General features: G+C 44.8%; 1 protein-coding gene across 8 annotated transcripts in view; it reads right to left on the reverse strand.

Annotated features, from left to right (window-relative positions):
* Positions 1-16,937, reverse strand: part of LOC106581894 (ras/Rap GTPase-activating protein SynGAP) — a 110,783-nt gene that overhangs the window by 26,808 nt on the left and 67,038 nt on the right. For 3 of the 8 annotated variants that reach the window (XM_014164462.2, XM_014164397.2, XM_014164423.2), the window contains exons 6-18: positions 12,610-12,763; positions 11,997-12,095; positions 8,363-8,602; positions 7,826-8,155; positions 6,015-6,159; positions 5,749-5,893; positions 5,308-5,544; positions 4,852-5,053; positions 4,312-4,541; positions 3,790-4,003; positions 2,854-3,450; positions 2,210-2,653; positions 125-307 (exon numbers count right to left, since the gene is read on the reverse strand). In XM_014164462.2, the coding sequence (XP_014019937.1) occupies positions 125-307; positions 2,210-2,653; positions 2,854-3,450; positions 3,790-4,003; positions 4,312-4,541; positions 4,852-5,053; positions 5,308-5,544; positions 5,749-5,893; positions 6,015-6,159; positions 7,826-8,155; positions 8,363-8,602; positions 11,997-12,095; positions 12,610-12,763 (3,220 nt within the window). Of the gene's footprint in view, positions 1-124; positions 308-2,209; positions 2,654-2,853; positions 3,451-3,789; positions 4,004-4,311; positions 4,542-4,836; positions 5,054-5,307; positions 5,545-5,748; positions 5,894-6,014; positions 6,160-7,825; positions 8,156-8,362; positions 8,603-11,996; positions 12,096-12,609; positions 12,764-16,937 lie in introns of all 8 variants that reach the window. The other 5 variants (XM_045703172.1, XM_045703185.1, XM_045703177.1 and 2 more) reach the window with 5 other exon arrangements.

Below are 16,937 nucleotides of genomic sequence, written 5' to 3' on the forward strand. Positions count from 1 at the left end.
ACACACACACACACACACACACACACACACACACACACACACACACACACACACATTGCCAGTGTCAAATTTAGGCTATCATTCTTTTGTATTGCAAAAGCTGTGGTGGGAGAGATGTATCTACCCTATCTAAGCGAGACTCATCCATGCTTTTGGAGTACTCCTTCAGCTTGAACTCTTCACGGTCGATGCGGTTAGCCTCCAGAGTAATGTCAGCGGATAGGTGAGGCATGTTGGAAACCCAGGCGACTGTTCTCTCATTGGCCGGGGTCGGGGGGTTAAGGGTCGAGGGCGACTGCCCGGAACCCTGGGGAAAAATACAAGAAGCAGATATGAAGAGGAAGAATAGGTACTTGTAGTGGTGTGTATTCATGGGTGCCAAGGGAAGCCAGGCCTGTCACCAAAAATTTAACAAGAAAAAACACAGATAAATATTTTTTTTGTCTCTCTGTGTTTCATCATTTTCCTTCAATTCGCAAGAGGCTGAATATATCTCACTGGAGAACGCATCCGAACGAGCAAAACACTGCCCCTCTGTCTCTGTATGTGTCGGCCATCTATCTGATGCTGTCTGGGCCAAAAGAGTATGACATTGTTGCCGGACGTAGCATTGAATGCAAGGGAAGCCAGCAAGCATTTGGCCTTCCTTGATTAAGTATAAAATAATAGCCAATCAGCGTTGCGCTAAACTGAGTGAGCTCAACTGTGAATGGTCCTGGCGTATCATTAATAAGTGTCAAGGGAAGCCAGTTTGGATTTGGCATCACTCTTATCAAATCGCATTGAGAGCATACGTCATTGAGAAACAACTTGAATTGTTGAATCTCATTGTGATGTTGTCCTCCGGTGGCTAGCTAGCTCTTTCCTTATTTAGCCATGGATGGAGATAGGGATTTGGTCTTGTGGTTTTACTTAATTCTCCATACTGGCCAATGATTATAACAGTGATTCTGATCCAACCATTAATTCCTTCATTGTGCCTCTGGCCTGAGAGGATGGAAGTTCAATATGTAGCTAGATGTAAAAGGCTAATGTTAACTAGCTAACATTGCCCATGAAAGGAATTTAGGCTAGCAAGCAAGCATTTTAGCCATGTAGCCTAGGACAACAATAAATAAGAGTGTACTATATGACAGAGTGACTGTTTCATCAACATGAAAGAGGATGGCATTGGCCTTTCTCTACAAGTAGGGTGAGTTAACAAGTGTTTTCGACTTGCACGAACTCTCTCTCTCACACACACACACACACACACACACACACACACACACACACACACGAATCAGAACCATGGACAGCCACATTATATTTAGCTTACGTTGATTGGACTAAATAGTTTTTGGTTGCTTTTAGTTGTCACTGTAGTAGACTAAGCATAGGTGATATGATGATGTTGAAATGTTGAAGTTGGAATGTTTCATCTCAATCTCTTCATTCAAAGACTCATCTTACACTCTTACTGACAGTTGTGGCTGCTTTGCGTGATGTATTGTTGTCTCTACCTTCTTGCCCTTTGCTGTTGTCTGTGCCCAATAATGTTTGTACCATGTTTAGTGCTTCTACCATGTTGTGTTGCTACCATGTTGTCATGTTGTGTTGCTGCCATGCTGTGTTGTCATGTGTTGCTGTATTGCTATGTTGTTGTCTTAGGTCTCTTTATGTCGTTTTGTGTTGTCTCTCTTGTTGTGATGTGTGTTTTGTCCTATATTTATATATATTTTTTATCCCAGCCCCCGTCCCCGCAGGAGGCCTTTTGCCTTTTGGTAGACAGTCCTTGTAAATAAGAATTTGTTCTTAACTGACTTGCCTAGTTAAATAAAGGTTAAATAAAAAATAAAAATGGTGCTGGAAAAGTGTTTTCTTTGCGTCTTGCGATAACTCTCCGTGGTTCTAAATCAATACATAGGTTGTAATATGGCTTTTGTTTTCTGGCTTCCCCAGTGATTTTACCCACGCACCGCTACTGTGTACTACACACATGAGGGGGTGACCCTTGGCCCTATTTATTCATACAGGTCACTGGGACTCTGGGGTTGGTCAGAAACAACTGTGAAAGAGAGAGCATGGTTGAACTGTATTTGATAGGTGTGTTGGAATTGTTATATAATGCTCTTTTCAGAGTGAGAGAAAATAACAGTGACAGCTATGAGCTTGTTGTCAGATTTAAGGGTAGATTAAATTACACAATAGAGTACAGTAGCCTGCATACCTGTTTACTAATGGAAGGTTTGAGCAGGTGCTGTTGCTGTGGTTGCTGTTGTTGCTGCTGTGATTGCTGTATGGTTGTTGTAGTGCCTCCCTGTGGCCCCTGGGGGCCCTGGCTCTCCCTGACAGAGCTCTGCTGGTGGGGCAGTCCAGGGGCTGTGTTGTCTTTGACCGACAGTTGTTGCCGTGGTGCCTGTTGCCGACCTCCGTAGCCTGACTCTGGTGATAGGTTGGCACTGGGCGGTCGCGTCTTAGCGGATGGTGTGGGAGCAGCAGCCGCACTGACGGACAGCTGATGGGAGGTCTGTGATTTGACACGTTGAGCGGGAGGCGGGGCGATGGAGCTCTGGCGCACAGGCTGGACTGTGGAGGGGGGTGTGGCCAGGGAGGAGTGGGAGGTACCAGTCTGAGAGGCCATGCCCATCTGCTGTTGCTGTTGAAGATTATCCTAACAAGGACAATTAGAGAACTCCAAGTTATCCTGGTCTTAAACCTGTTTCAGATGTTTACATTATGCTAATCCTATTTATGTAGGCTACAAACAAATATTGACTTAAATTATTATAAAGTAGGTGAGACAAAAAGGCTAATTTGCACAAAAGTAGAACATGATTGTAAACACATTCTTGACCTTAAGTTAAATCATACCTGCCCGTGCATGGACAGTTGCCGCCGTGCGAAATCAGCCCTGCTGTAGTCGTCACTATAGCTGTGTGAGTGGATAATGGCTGGCTGCCCCAGGTGCCCTGCCCCGGTCCTCAGGGTGGACAGGTCCTCGCTGCGGGAGAACCCCCCGTGGGCGAACTGGGGGATGTAGGCCTGGTGCGAGCCACCGGGGTCAGGCTCCGGGGCCAGGAGCAGGGGCGGCGGGAGATGGGCCCTGCTGTGCTGGTGGTGAAGGTGGGGTCCATCTGCAGTGCCGGTGGCCAGGTGAAACAGGGGGTTCTGGAAGGAGAGCGGGTATCTCAGGGCGGCGGCCTGCTGCTGCTGCTGCTGGGACAGCGAGTCGGTGGTGGTGCCCATCTGGCTCAACTGGCTCAGCCGGAGGCCCCCTGACATGCTGGATCCCCCAGAGCCGGCCGAGAGGCGGCCCCCGGCCCGGAGCTGGCCACTCAGGCCCGAGCCCAGGCCTCCTCCACCCTGGCTGCTGAGCCCTCCGAAGCTGCCCATGCCGGTGATGGAGGCCTGGGAGGAGTTGAGCATGGCCACCGACTGCAGGTTAGACACGCTGTTCATTGTGGAGTCCTGGAGGTCCATCATAGATATACACTTTATTGACACTGAGCACCTAGACGAGATTGATAGAGCTAACACCCTTCTGTGCCCAATTCTAAAGTGCCAATAAGTTGATTAAGTGTTTTATCTATTAAGAGGGGTGGTTGTATGCCTGAATTGCATGTCCCATGACTTACCACTAAGGTACATGCATCATTTTCCTATGAGCGCACAGCTGCCATACTATCCTGCAGTCGTCTGCCAGACTTGGCTACCACATGGAAAGGAGATGTGCAGTTTACATAGTTTCCTGTAGAACATGGCTCCTAACAGATCTTAATGCTATCAAAACTCTAGAATTCAACTAACCTTGTGGTCTGGCTCGGTGATATCGGAGCTACTGGTGCAGTAGGCAGGGCTGGATCGGGCCAATGGAGGGCGTGTTACATAGAAAACATCTTTGGAGGCTCGATGTGGGTGATCACGCTCTTGGAAACTCAGCTGAGGATGAGCACGAGACGGCATGACCCCCCCACCGGACACACCAGATGTAGGGGAAGGCAAGCGAGTGATATCTATGGAGCTTAAGAAAGGCAACAACACATGGCAACAGATTGGAGAAGACGATGACAAGGTTATAGGTGTATTACAAGTTTGGCACAAAAGGCACAACCCAACTACAGCATTATGGCAGGAAAGGTAAAACTTTAACAAATGCACCAACCAACCATCCCCCTAGGGCTGGTTTCCCCAACACGGATTAAACCTAATCATAGACTAAAAAGTATGTTCAATGGAAATTCTCCATTCAAAGTGCTTTTTTGTCCAGGACTATACTTAACCTGTTTCCAGGAAATAGGCCGATAGGATTAAATAAAGCCAGGGCACTACCTGTTGAGATCCTTCATCATGAGATTCTGGAACTCCGAGGAGACTCCCCTGTTGAAGCTGGGTCGTGAGAGCAGCCTCTCCGTCTGTCTCTCATGGACTCTATCTGTCTGGTTCTGGTGGCTGGGCTGCCTCTGCAGGTGGGGGTTACGCAGGGCCATGCTGATGTCATTCAAGAGGCGGGGCAAGGGACCCAGTTTGATAATGGCATCCTGTGGGTTAGGGTTAGAAGACTGACATGAATACAAGTTAGCAATGACAATAGGAAAAGCATTGAAATGGTTAAAAAGTGTGGTTGATCATTTTAAGTATGTTATCTTTGAAAATTGCAAGTGCACTTAATCATTCCACTCATTCTACTGTCTCATACTTTCAGATGACTGAGTTGTCAAGACCATACATAGCTATTTTATTGTCCTGATTCCTAATTGGACTTAACCATTGTAGTGTTATTCAATAATGATTATCTGTAACTTTTACTTTTTTTTATTGGTCATATATTGTAGAGGTTAGATTGTTAATATTTACCCTGATCCTCCCTACCTTGCTGAGCTGGGCCATGACCTCCCAGAGGAGGCTGTGCAGTATGGACAGCTCCCTGCCCAGGTCGATGTAGCCCTCGAAGCCCCCTGCGTTGCTCACACTGTCCAGGTTGGAGATCTCATAAAGGAACTGTTGCATGGAGCCCCACTCCATCTCTAAGAACTCATTCATGAAGCACATGTACTCCTCTTTCATACCAAACCTGAGGGAGAGAGAGAAGAAGAAGAGTCAAAATGCTGTATACTCAGATTACACACCATTGGCTGGTTTCCCAGACACAGAACTAGCCCAATCCTGGATTAATAACTAATAAGACATTTCAATGGAGAATCTACATTGAGCATGCTTTTTAGTCCAGGACTAGGCTTAATCTGTGTCCCGGAAAAATACTCAAAATATTACAGAAGTTTTAGCATAAGCATAACATTATAAATTGTTGTGAATGAATGAACTGACTTGGAGAAGTTGGCCAGGTTCTGCACCACTTTGGAGATGAGGGTGAGCGTGCGTGATGTCTGCTCATCTGGGTACTCCTGGGTCAGGTTGAACAGGGAGGGGGACATGACGGCCGGACACAGGAAGCGCAGGAAAAGGGAGCCGCTGATTAGGCGGTCTGCGATGTCCTCCCTCCCCCTCTCTGCACAGCGCACCCTCCACGAGGCAAACACCTCCTTCAGCTCTCGAGGAAACACACTGTAGAGAGATACAAATATACAGCGTGTTATTCTCATTTGATAGGATATTCTGCTTTAGTAAGGCAGTGTACGCCAACTACTGAATGCAAATATGGTGTGTTCAACAATCAAAATTCTGTAAATAAGTATTTGGGTGCTGTAGCCCAGGAGTAATCCTACTTGAATGAAAAAAACAGTAAGTACTCATATGCCAACTACTGACCAATGGGAGTTGACGATTTTGCAGAGTGCCAGTTCGCAGCACATGCGGAGATTGGCTTGGTGGTCTGGAAGGACAGAGGGTGGTGTCCTCATGGGGTCCACCTCGCAATTCTCCTCTGATTCGTACAGCGCCCTTATGAACTCCCCTGAAAGAAACACAATATCACTGACCATTAGGCAAACACAGAAAGATAATGAATACATCACAGCAAAAACAGTTCAACAACATGTATTGAGTGATTCATGTGAAGCATTCGAAGGCCACACCTATTGCATCCTTGAGGTACTTATGTCCAATCAGCTTGAGATACTCTTCTATGGCTTTGGTGGCCAGAGTGTTCTCTCTGAAGATAAGGTGTTCTCGGTCTATGAATCTATCTACCTCACACATCGCCATGTCTGAAAGAAAATCCTGGGAAGAAACAAAACAAACATCAACATAGCATAGACTTTCTTTTTAAAACATTCAATTATAATCTATTGGGTACTCTCAAATTCAATTTTGAGGATATAACGCCTTTCCTCAGGTCAGATTGTAATTTGTTATGTTTAATATTCCTTCTGTTTCAATCTCTTTTGGTTTATGGTTTGGTAAGAAAACCAAGAAGTAGTCAAACTAATGTTAATTTTGTAGTTTATAGTGCCTTAAAGATAGAATCCGCAGGTTATGGGCGCCCCCATGCCGCCCCACTTCTTCTGTTGTGTTTTCACTTTGAACGAAAACAAGGGGATTGAGCCCTGAGCCGCCTTGGGCTGGCCTTCTGGGCAAGGTGTGTCTTTGCACTAAAACCTGCCTACTCGAATGACCCTGCTGCCATGCTCCAGAGCTGGAGAAGAAGTGAAAGTCACTTGCAAGCTACAGCCACAAGAAACAAACACAGAGCAGACGAAGCCAACAAGCTAGCTAACTTATTTGCTGATAAACTGTCCTAGTAGCAGGGCCAGCATTTTCAGAAAATGTAGACAGAAACAAGCATCATTCTCGGTTTTTGGATCTGAATCAACTCGACCCCAAAAGAGAAAAAGAAGAGAAAAAAAGACTGATCAAGAAACTGGATAAACATTGGAATTAATTTTGAAAGGTGGAAGAGTGATGCCCGAAATGGCCACCATTGTCATGGACAGGTAGGTAAGTGTTGGATTGCGTTTTTAGCCTACGTTTTTTTAGCTACATTAGCTGCTAACCTTAGTGTGTTCAATGTTCAAGCTTGCTAACATGGCTACTTAGCTAGCTAGCTGACATATTTTGTATTTGGAAACTAACGATAACTAGCTACATCATGCAGCTACACTGCATAAACCACACAAGATGCCCAATGCCTTTATTTCAACTAGCTAACGTTAGCTAGTTACGTAAAGCTAAATATGCAGATTGTTGACATGATAGTGTGTTTGGTTTGTAGATGATAATGCTAGGTGGTTGACAGCATTTTCAACCTAGGACCACCCCAAACAATGCATCATCTAGCTATACATTCGGTACAGTGACATCACACAACAACAACAAAACATTCTCAGAAAGATTCTGGTGGAGACAGTCTGATTTCGAGGGAACCTGAGGTTGTAGAAGTTGTGATTGTGGAAAAATCCAAAAGAGAGGTAAACATTTTTATGGAATGTTTTGTGATTGAATAATACATTTTATTGGTAATCGACCAATGGAAGCTATGTTTGCCTGTTCAGCATATTGCTTACACAGCATGGCGTTGAGTCCTACCGTGAACTGCCCAACTTCAAGGACTGAATGAATATCCAGTGTGGTCAGTAAAGTAAACAATGGCTCATCTGCATGGCATATTGGTAGACCATGGGCCATCAAGTAATAGGATGGTTACATTAGCATGACACATGTTACACTGGTTACAGCGCAACACCACATCCTATGTATTTAAAGGACACTGTTATGACATTGACCTATTTGGCAGTCATATTCCATCAATATTATGCCATCAAATCAAAAACAGCATTTATCTGGCATATACACAGGATACAGTGAGGTGTATACAGGAATATGACCTTGCATTGTACCGTGTACAACTGAAGTAACAACTTGTTTAATGTTTCATGCCAATACTTACTTTTGCTTTCCCCGTGCTCTGTAGTATGTGGACCAGCGCACAGGCCACCTCTTCTTTACTCTTCACGCTCAGTAGAGGCTCCAGCACCGCACACAAAGTCCGGTAGTTATTGGTAACATACTCGGCAAACTCCTTGTACAGCTCCATGGGCAGGATACTCATGGTCTGGTAACGGGACTTGAGGCGTAGGGAGGCATTGATGATCTTGCCCCCTGCTTGCCCCTTGGCCAGGATGCTAGGCTGGATGACCGGGTACCACTGCTCCACAAACTGTCGGCCCGTGATGCTGGAGATAGAGATACTGACCAGTCCCAGGTATGTGCTCTTTTCCTGATAGAAGAGGGGAAATAAATGTGGGATTTTGTGGTCAAGAGTTATGGGGCCTTTAAGAAAGAGGAGAAAAATAAGATAGTAATGAAACTAAAGTATATTCATCCATCTTAATCATTGGGCAAGCTGGTTTAACCAGTCTGCAAAAATGTCATTTTAACCAGTTTCATACTGTTTTGCACACTGGTGAGAGAGTTGTCCCTTCACCTTGCGTCTCTTCTTGTCAGTCTCCTTGTAGAGATGAAGGCGTAGGTTGCGGACAGCTGGCAAGTTGTTGAACTCAAAGTGCTCGCCCCAGAACACGGTGTCAGTCCGGGGCTTGCTGGTGGTGCGTGCGTAAAGCATGTCGTCCAGACAAAGTTCGCAGTAGTAGCGCTTCTTGGTGGGAAGCTCCCGTGCCTCGATGATCCAGAGTTTCAGCACGTTGTCCACCCTCCGACTGTTGTCCTGAAGAGGGGCAAAGAGAGGGTGGCAAAAGGACAAAGCAGAACAGGGAGGAACGAAAACCAAAGGGAAAAAGACCAAAGAGAAAAAGAAAGCCAAAGAGAAAGGGAGGGTTGAGTAGGTTAAGAACAGTGGTGTAAAGTACTTCAGTAAAAACACTTTAAAGTACAACTTAAGTCGTTTTTTGGGGTATCTGTACTTTACTATTCATATTTTTTACAACTTTTACTTTACATTCCAAAAGAAAATAATGTACTTTTTACTCCATACATTTTCCCTGACACCCAAAAGTACTCGTTACATTTTGACAGGAAAATGGTCCAATTCACACACTTATCAAGAGAACAGCCCTGGTCATCCCTACTGCTTCTGATCTGGCGGACTCACTAAACACAAACGCTTCGTTTGTAAATTATGTCTGAGTGTTGGAGTGTGCCCCTGGCTATTCGTCAATAAAAATGTAAAAAACACAATTGTGCCATCTGGATTTCTTAATATAAGGAATTTGAAATGATTTATACTTTTACTTTTGATACTTAAGTATATTTTAGCAATTTAATTTACTTTTGAAACATAATTATATTTAAAACTAAATATACTGCTCCAAAAATAAAGGGAACACTTAAACAACACATCCTAGATCTGAATGAAAGAAATAATCTTATTAAATACTTTTTTCTTTACATAGTTGAATGTGCTGACAACAAAATCACACAAAAATGATCAATGGAAATCCAATTTATCAACCCATGGAGGTCTGGATTTGGAGTCACACTCAAAATTAAAGTGGAAAACCACACTACAGGCTGATCCAACGTTGATGTAATGTCCTTAAAACAAGTCAAAATGAGGCTCAGTAGTGTGTGTGTGGCCTCCACGCGCCTGTATGACCTCCCTACAACGCCTGGGCATGCTCCTGATGAGGTGGCGGATGGTCTCCTGAGGGATCTCCTCCCAGACCTGGACTAAAGCATCCGCCAACTCCTGGACAGTCTGTGGTGCAACGTGACGTTGGTGGATGGAGCGAGACATGATGTCCCAGATGTGCTCAATTGGATTCAGGTCTGGGGAACGGGCGGGCCAGTCCATAGCATCAATGCCTTCCTCTTGCAGGAACTGCTGACACACTCCAGACACATGAGGTCTAGCATTGTCTTGCATTAGGAGACAACCCAGGGCCAACCGCACCAGCATATGGTCTCACAAGGGGTCTGAGGATCTCATCTCGGTACCTTATGGCAGTCAGGCTACCTCTGGCGAGCACATGGAGGGCTGTGCGGCCCCCCAAAGAAATGCCACCCCACACCATGACTGACCCACTGCCAAACCGGTCATGCTGGAGGATGTTGCAGGCAGCAGAATGTTCTCCACGGCGTCTCCAGACTCTGTCACGTCTGTCACGTGCTCAGTGTGAACCTGCTTTCATCTGTGAAGAGCACATGGCGCCAGTGGTGAATTTGCCAATCTTGGTGTTCTCTGGCAAATGCCAAACGTCCTGCACGGTTTTGGGCTGTAAGCACAACCCCCACCTGTGGACGTCGGGCCCTCATACCACCCTCATGGAGCCTGTTTCTGACCGTTTGAGCAGACACATGCACATTTGTGGCCTGCTGGAGGTCATTTTGCAGGGCTCTGGCAGTGCTTCTCCTGCTCCTCCTTGCACAAAGGCGGAGGTAGCGGTCCTGCTGCTGGGTTGTTGCCCTCCTATGGCCTCCTCCACGTCTCCTGATGTACTGGCCTGTCTCCTGGTAGCGCCTCCATGCTCTGGACACTACGCTGACAGACACAGCAAACCTTCTTGCCACAGCTCGCATTGATGTGCCATCCTGGATGAGCTGCACTACCTGAGCCACTTGTGTGGGTTGTAGACTCCGTCTCATGCTACCACTAGAGTGAAAGCACCGCCAGCATTCAAAAGTGACCAAAACATCAGCCAGGAAGCATAGGAACTGAGAAGTGGTCTGTGGTCCCCACCTGCAGAACCACTCCTTTATTGGGGGTGTCTTGCTAATTGCCTATAATTTCCACCTGTTGTCTATTCCATTTGCACAACAGCATGTGAAATGTATTGTCAATCAGTGTTGCTTCCTAAGTGGACAGTTTGATTTCACAGAAGTGTGATTGACTTGGAGTTACTTTGTGTTGTTTAAGTGTTCCCTTTATTTTTTTGAGCAGTGTACTTTTAGACTTTCTCAAGTCGTATTTTACTGGGTGACTTTCACTTTTACTTGAGTTATTTTCTATTAAGGTATCTTTACTTTTACTCAAGTTTGACAATTCAGTACTTTTTCCACCACTAGTTAAGAACAGTCTAAGAACAATATGCACACATACAGATGGAGATAAATTAGATAATACATATGTACTGGAGGCATGAGAGACAGAAAGTGGATGTGTGATTGGTAATGTTGCAGCAGAGAGCTGCATTTTCTGAACATGATTACAAAGAGCCAACTATGTCTGAAATCCCCCATGGGAGGAGAGCATGCTGTGCAGATTGCACAGAGTGATGTTTTTTTTCAGGGGTGAGTCATTTCAACTAGTCTGAAATGCCACTGGATTGCTCAGCCCTGGCTCAGATCAGCTCTTAATACCGAATTTAGATTGCTAAGTATATCAGCAATTTTCCAAAGTTGTTATTTCTTAAGTACTCCATTGGTATGCCGCCTGACAATAAATGTGGACGTCCGCCGATGCAACCCTTTCAACCGTTCATCATGAATTTCAATAAGAAGAAGAATCAAGAGCGTCTGTCTGCCCAGCGACGGTTGCGAAACCTATTGAACATCCTGGTCTCTATCGATATCACACCGCGTCTTATCTCTCCCATCATGTATCTGGTTGGAGATTCATGAGGGTGCAGAGGATATTTCGGAGCCCTCGTGTCGAGTCCTTGGAGCCCCATGATTCAGCCAGGAACCCTGCAGTCACAGCATCTGGATGAGTCAATCCACTTGGGCTGATGTTTCCTCTCCGTTTACCTTAATAACTGCAGCTCCCTTGCTGCCATCAAGAGCAGTTTTATCTGTCTCGCGTAATGTCTCTTTTGATAAGAGAGAGGGGGGGACGGGACAGGAAGGGGCCTATTACGCAGACCTAGGAGATCAAGCGTAGCTGAAATTAGAAGATCTGTTTTAATCAAACGCATCTAAAGTGCTGAGTTTGCGTCTTTTTAGTTATTTATTTAACTCTGATAGTGTAGAAGTGCTATGTTTTAATATGTACTGTATTTGATGACTATACATTACAGACATAGACAAACAGAGAGCACATGGAGGTTACAGTAAACAAAATGAGGAAATGCTCATATTGAAACAGACATATTGAAGACAGTGGAGAAGGAGAGAAGCACTGACAGAACGAGAAGTAACTTAATTTCTCGTCCTTGTTTCCCCACCTTGTTGGGTTTGACAGCTCTCTGAAGATTCTCGATCCATTTGTCTCTCTCTGCACCCGAGCGACATGCAAAGCACTTGGTTCCCGAAGCCGTAGTCACCTGAGGTTACCAACGGTAACATCAACAGCCACAACCATTAGCAACTTGGGAGAAGATGACAAGTGGCATAACAACGTCCTTTAATCACAGAGACTTGTGTCATGTACACGTTGGCTATGGGAAAGTGAGCCATGCAGTGAAAGCCATTTTCACAACAAATTTCTGTGACAAATCAACTTGGGACATGAGCTCATTTCGAGCCGCTTGTTGGCTTTCTCTTTGATATCTTTTCCACAGATACCAAGATTTTAAAAATCACAGCCTTATTCAATAAGTCCTTATGTTGATGCCAATCGAGAGACTTCTACCCAACATTAGTAGCATTAGTAGCAATAGTAGGCAGACCTGGGTTCAAATGCTATTTAAAATCTTTCAAATACTTTGAGTGTTTGCTTTAGCCTGCCTGGAGTGGCAGATGGGTGGGATTTGAACGTTCTCTTCTTGTAGTATTTGAACCCAGGTTTAATTAGTAGCGCTATCTGGGTTCATTGTGTGTGTGTCGTGTCAGCCTCACCTCAAAACAGTACTCCTGTCCCAGGATGCTGGAGTGGACGGGCTTGATGATGGCGTCCTCGTCCAGGGTGAGGTCCAGCGCCTCGGCTGCGCTGCTGGGAGACAGCAAGGACTCATGGGAGTGGGACTCTTTGAAGCTCTGCATCAGGCGCGTTCTGGGTGGGGAGCAGAGACACAGTGAGAGGAGCAGAGTGAGTCCCATACATTATGGTACAAAGCATTCTGAACTGTGTTTTTTTTTCTACATAATGTTTCCTCTATCATTTCCTATGACTGAAAAGAGCTTCTGGACATCAGAACAGCTGTCACCAACTTCGATTTGGACGAGGACTTCTACTTCAATGAGTCGGAGAATAAAGATATTGATTTTCCCGTGCCTGTCCCAAATCCCTGACACCCGAAGAAGGAGGAGACGCCCGCTATAGAGGCTGGTGTACAGGATACCTGATGAGACTACGTCAGAGAGTGGATAAATAAACTGGATTAGGTCCATTCGAGACTATTCTATCATCGTGGACTACAGGAAACAGAGGGCCGAGCACGCATCCATCTACATCGAAGGTGCTGTAGTGGAGCAGGTCGATAGCTTCAAGTTCCTCGGTGTCCACATCACTAAGGAATTATCATGGTCTACACACACCAACACAGTCATGAAGAGGGCAAGACAACGCTTCTTCCCCCTCAGGAGGCTGAAAAGATTCGGCATGAACCCTCAGATCCTCAAGAAGTTCTACAGCTGCGCCATTGAGAGCATCTTGACTGGCTGCATCACCACTTGGTATGGAAACCGCAAGGCGCTACAGAGGGCAGTGCGTACGGCCCAGTACATCACTGGGGCCGAGCTCCCTATCAGAGGAAGGCCCTAAAAATTGTCAAAGACTCCAGCCACCCAAGTCATAGACTGTTCTCTCTGCTTTCGCACAGCAAGCGGTACCGATGCATCAAGTCTGGAACCAACAGGACCCTGAACAGCTTCTACCCCCAAACCATAAGGCTGCTAAATAGCTAGTCCATGTAGCTATTGGTTAACTATTTAACTATTTGCATTGATCCTTTTTTTGCATCTCTTTTGACTCATCACATATGCTACTGTTACTGTTTATTATATATCCTGTTGCCTAGTCACTTTATCCCTACCTTTATCCTGTACATATCTACCTCAATTACCTGTTACCCCTGCACATCCACTCAGTGCTGGTACTGCGTGTATATAGCCAAGTTATCGTTACTTATGGTGTATTTATTCCTCGTGTTATTATTATTCCATTTTTTTCTCTGCATTGTTGGGAAGTGCCAGTAAGTAAGAATTTCACTATTAGTCTATACCTGTTGTTTACATAGCATGTGACAAATACGATTTGATTTGATTAGGCACTACAGAGGGTAGTGCGTACGGCTCAGTACATCCCCGGGGCCAAGCTTCCTGCCATCCAGAACCTCTATACCAGGCGGTGACAGAGGAAGGCCTTAAAATTGTCAAAGACTCCAGCTACCCTAGTCATAGACTGTTCTCTCTGCTACCGCATGGCAAGTGGTACCGGAGCACCAAGTCTAGGAACAAGAGGCTTCTAAACAGCTTCTACCCCCAAGCCATGAGGCTCCTGAACAGCTAATCAAATGGCTACCCAGACTATTTGCACCCCCCCCCCCAGTACCCCCTCTATATAGCCACGCTATTGTTATTTACTGCTGCTCCTTAATTATTTGTTTTTCTTAAAACTTCATTGTTGGTTAAGGGCTTGTAAGTAAGTATTTCACTGTAAGGTCTACCTGTTGTATTCGGCGCATGTGACAAATACAATTTGATTTGATTTGATTAGGGGGTGATGACGTCAACAAGGCAACTGGCACCATGTGGCCAAACAAATGCCACCACTGTCAATATTTTTCATTTGAATGTCGGCATACACTTCTTCAACTAAAGGGATAACCCTCTGTTTATAGCTCCCTGCAATCTCACTAACAAATCTAACTGTGACAAGGGGAGTGGAATACAATCAGTCATTGAGGGCACAGAGAGCCAGAGATCTTTCACAACGGCAAGCCCGGTGGAGTTTTTGTGAGATACACTCGAGCATATCTAATTCCGAAAAGTTGAGAAACAGCACGCAACCATTCTGCTTTTCATGCCAAAGGAATCCGTCTATCCTCACAAAGTCTGTGTTCTGTGAGCTTGAAAAGAGGTCACATTAAAAAACAATGCGATGCTAGTCTCACAATGGGTCTAATTGTCATCTGAAGAAGTCAACACATTACCAATCAATTAGAGTTTCACTGGATTAGATTAGATCTGAGCATAATGACAATAGTGTTATCATTATATTTCTTGGACAGCAAAGCTACGTTTTTATTGACAGCCACACATTTAAAAAAAAAAAAAAAAAATTCACCTTCATTTAACCAGGTAGGCTAGTTGAGAACAAGTTCTCATTTACAACTGCGACCTGGCCAAGATAAAGCAAAGCAGTGTGACACAGACAACAACACAGAGTTACACATGGAATAAACAATAAACAAGCCAGTAACACAATAAACAAGTCAATGACACAGTAGAAAAAAAGAAAGTCTATATAGTGTGTGCCAAAGGCATGAGGAGGTAGGCAATAAATAGGCCATAGTAGCGAAGAATTACAATTCAGCAGATTAACACTGGAGTGATAAATGAGCAGATGATGATGTGCAAGTAGAAATACTGGTGTGCAAAAGAGCAGAAAAGTAAATAAAAACAGTATGGGGATGAGGTAGGTAGATTGGGCGGGCTATTTACAGATGGACATGCATAAGGCACAGAGCAACACCTGAATAGAATTGTCCGTGACGCTTGACGACCTTTCCCGCCATGCCCGCCCACACTGACTTATACATGCACACACATAGACACACACATACCAATTATGCTACAATGCCACTGAACTGAAGAGAAGACAGATATGGAGTGCCAGAAAAGGGAATGACAGAGACCACAATGAAGAAAAAGCATAGAAAAGAAATAACAGTCTCCCTACTATGATGTCCCTGATGCATCCAGCTCTCTCGCGTTCTCCCTGTGCCACTGTTTTTGTGGACATTCACTCATCATGTGTATCAGAACGTTGAATACTTACAGTGGAGTGGGAGAGAGAGAGAGAGAGAGAGAGAGAGAGAGAGAGAGAGAGAGAGATAAAAATAGACTCCAAAGAAATGAGTCAGAATGAGAGAAATAAAGGACAGTGGGGGAGGTCGAGAAAGGGAGGGCGAGAGGGTGAGAGAGACAGAGGGAGAGAGAAGGAGAGGGGGAAGACGGTGGGAGAGAGAACCTCTCAGAGGAAATCAAGTTGTTATGTAAACTGTGGGTACTTTAGAGAAGAAGGGAGTGACAGGGCAGATGAGAAAACAGAGAGAGAGACTAAAAGAGATAGATATGGTAGAAGAGGAGACACAAGAGGACAGCAAATGAATGAATGCAAATTGCAATGCAACACAGCTAAGCCACACTGGAAACAACTCCATCCCCCAACGTGCACTTTCTACCAACATTCTTTGTACCAAAGATGCAGGCAGGTGTTTCAAAAACAACAAAAAGTATTCTAAAAAGTGAAGTAAAACTGCCACATCAACTACACCCCAAGCAACTTATCCAACGTAACAACACAGAATATGTAGAAAGTCACCCTAAGGTATCTATTAGAGTAGTTCATTCTCACAAACAAGGAAGGGACTAAATACCAGAAAATGACCAAAACAACCCACACATCTCCCTTACCTACAGTAAGCAGCAGGTAACCTAGTGGTTAGAGCGCAAGGTAAAAATCTGTCTTTCTGCCCCTGAACAAGGCAGTTAACCCACTGTTCCTAGGCTGTCATTGTAAATAAGAATTTGTTCTTAACTGACTTGCCTAGTTCAATATTTTTTTTTTTAAGTAAGCCAGGAGACTACCAAAAGTCAACTGTTTGAACTAAGGCCTTTGAAAAGGAAATCAGTCATTGATGCTTTGAAGACCGCATCCCTGGCGAAACATGACGAACTTCAGAAGCTGCTTGACCTGTCTTTCTGTGTATCCTCAGACTTAACCATCCATGAAATACGTCCGGACCTCTTCAATGAATCAGTTATGAAATGAACAGCTCCTCGACCGCACTTAAGCCCTTTCAAGATCCAAATGACCTCTTCTACACAGGTCAACTTGGAGTAGCTATAACACCAATGGCATGTCACTGATTTACCATTGTTTATTTAGCTAGCTACTGGCACTATCATGCTGACAGATTTGCATAAAATCCATATGTTGTTTTCAATTTATGTTGTTTTCAATTTATTCAGTATGTATCCCTGCAGAGAAGACTACCCCT

The sequence above is a fragment of the Salmo salar genome, chromosome ssa02 (genome assembly GCF_905237065.1).
Source record: "Salmo salar chromosome ssa02, Ssal_v3.1, whole genome shotgun sequence".
NCBI classification, from domain to species: Eukaryota; Metazoa; Chordata; class Actinopteri; order Salmoniformes; family Salmonidae; genus Salmo; species Salmo salar.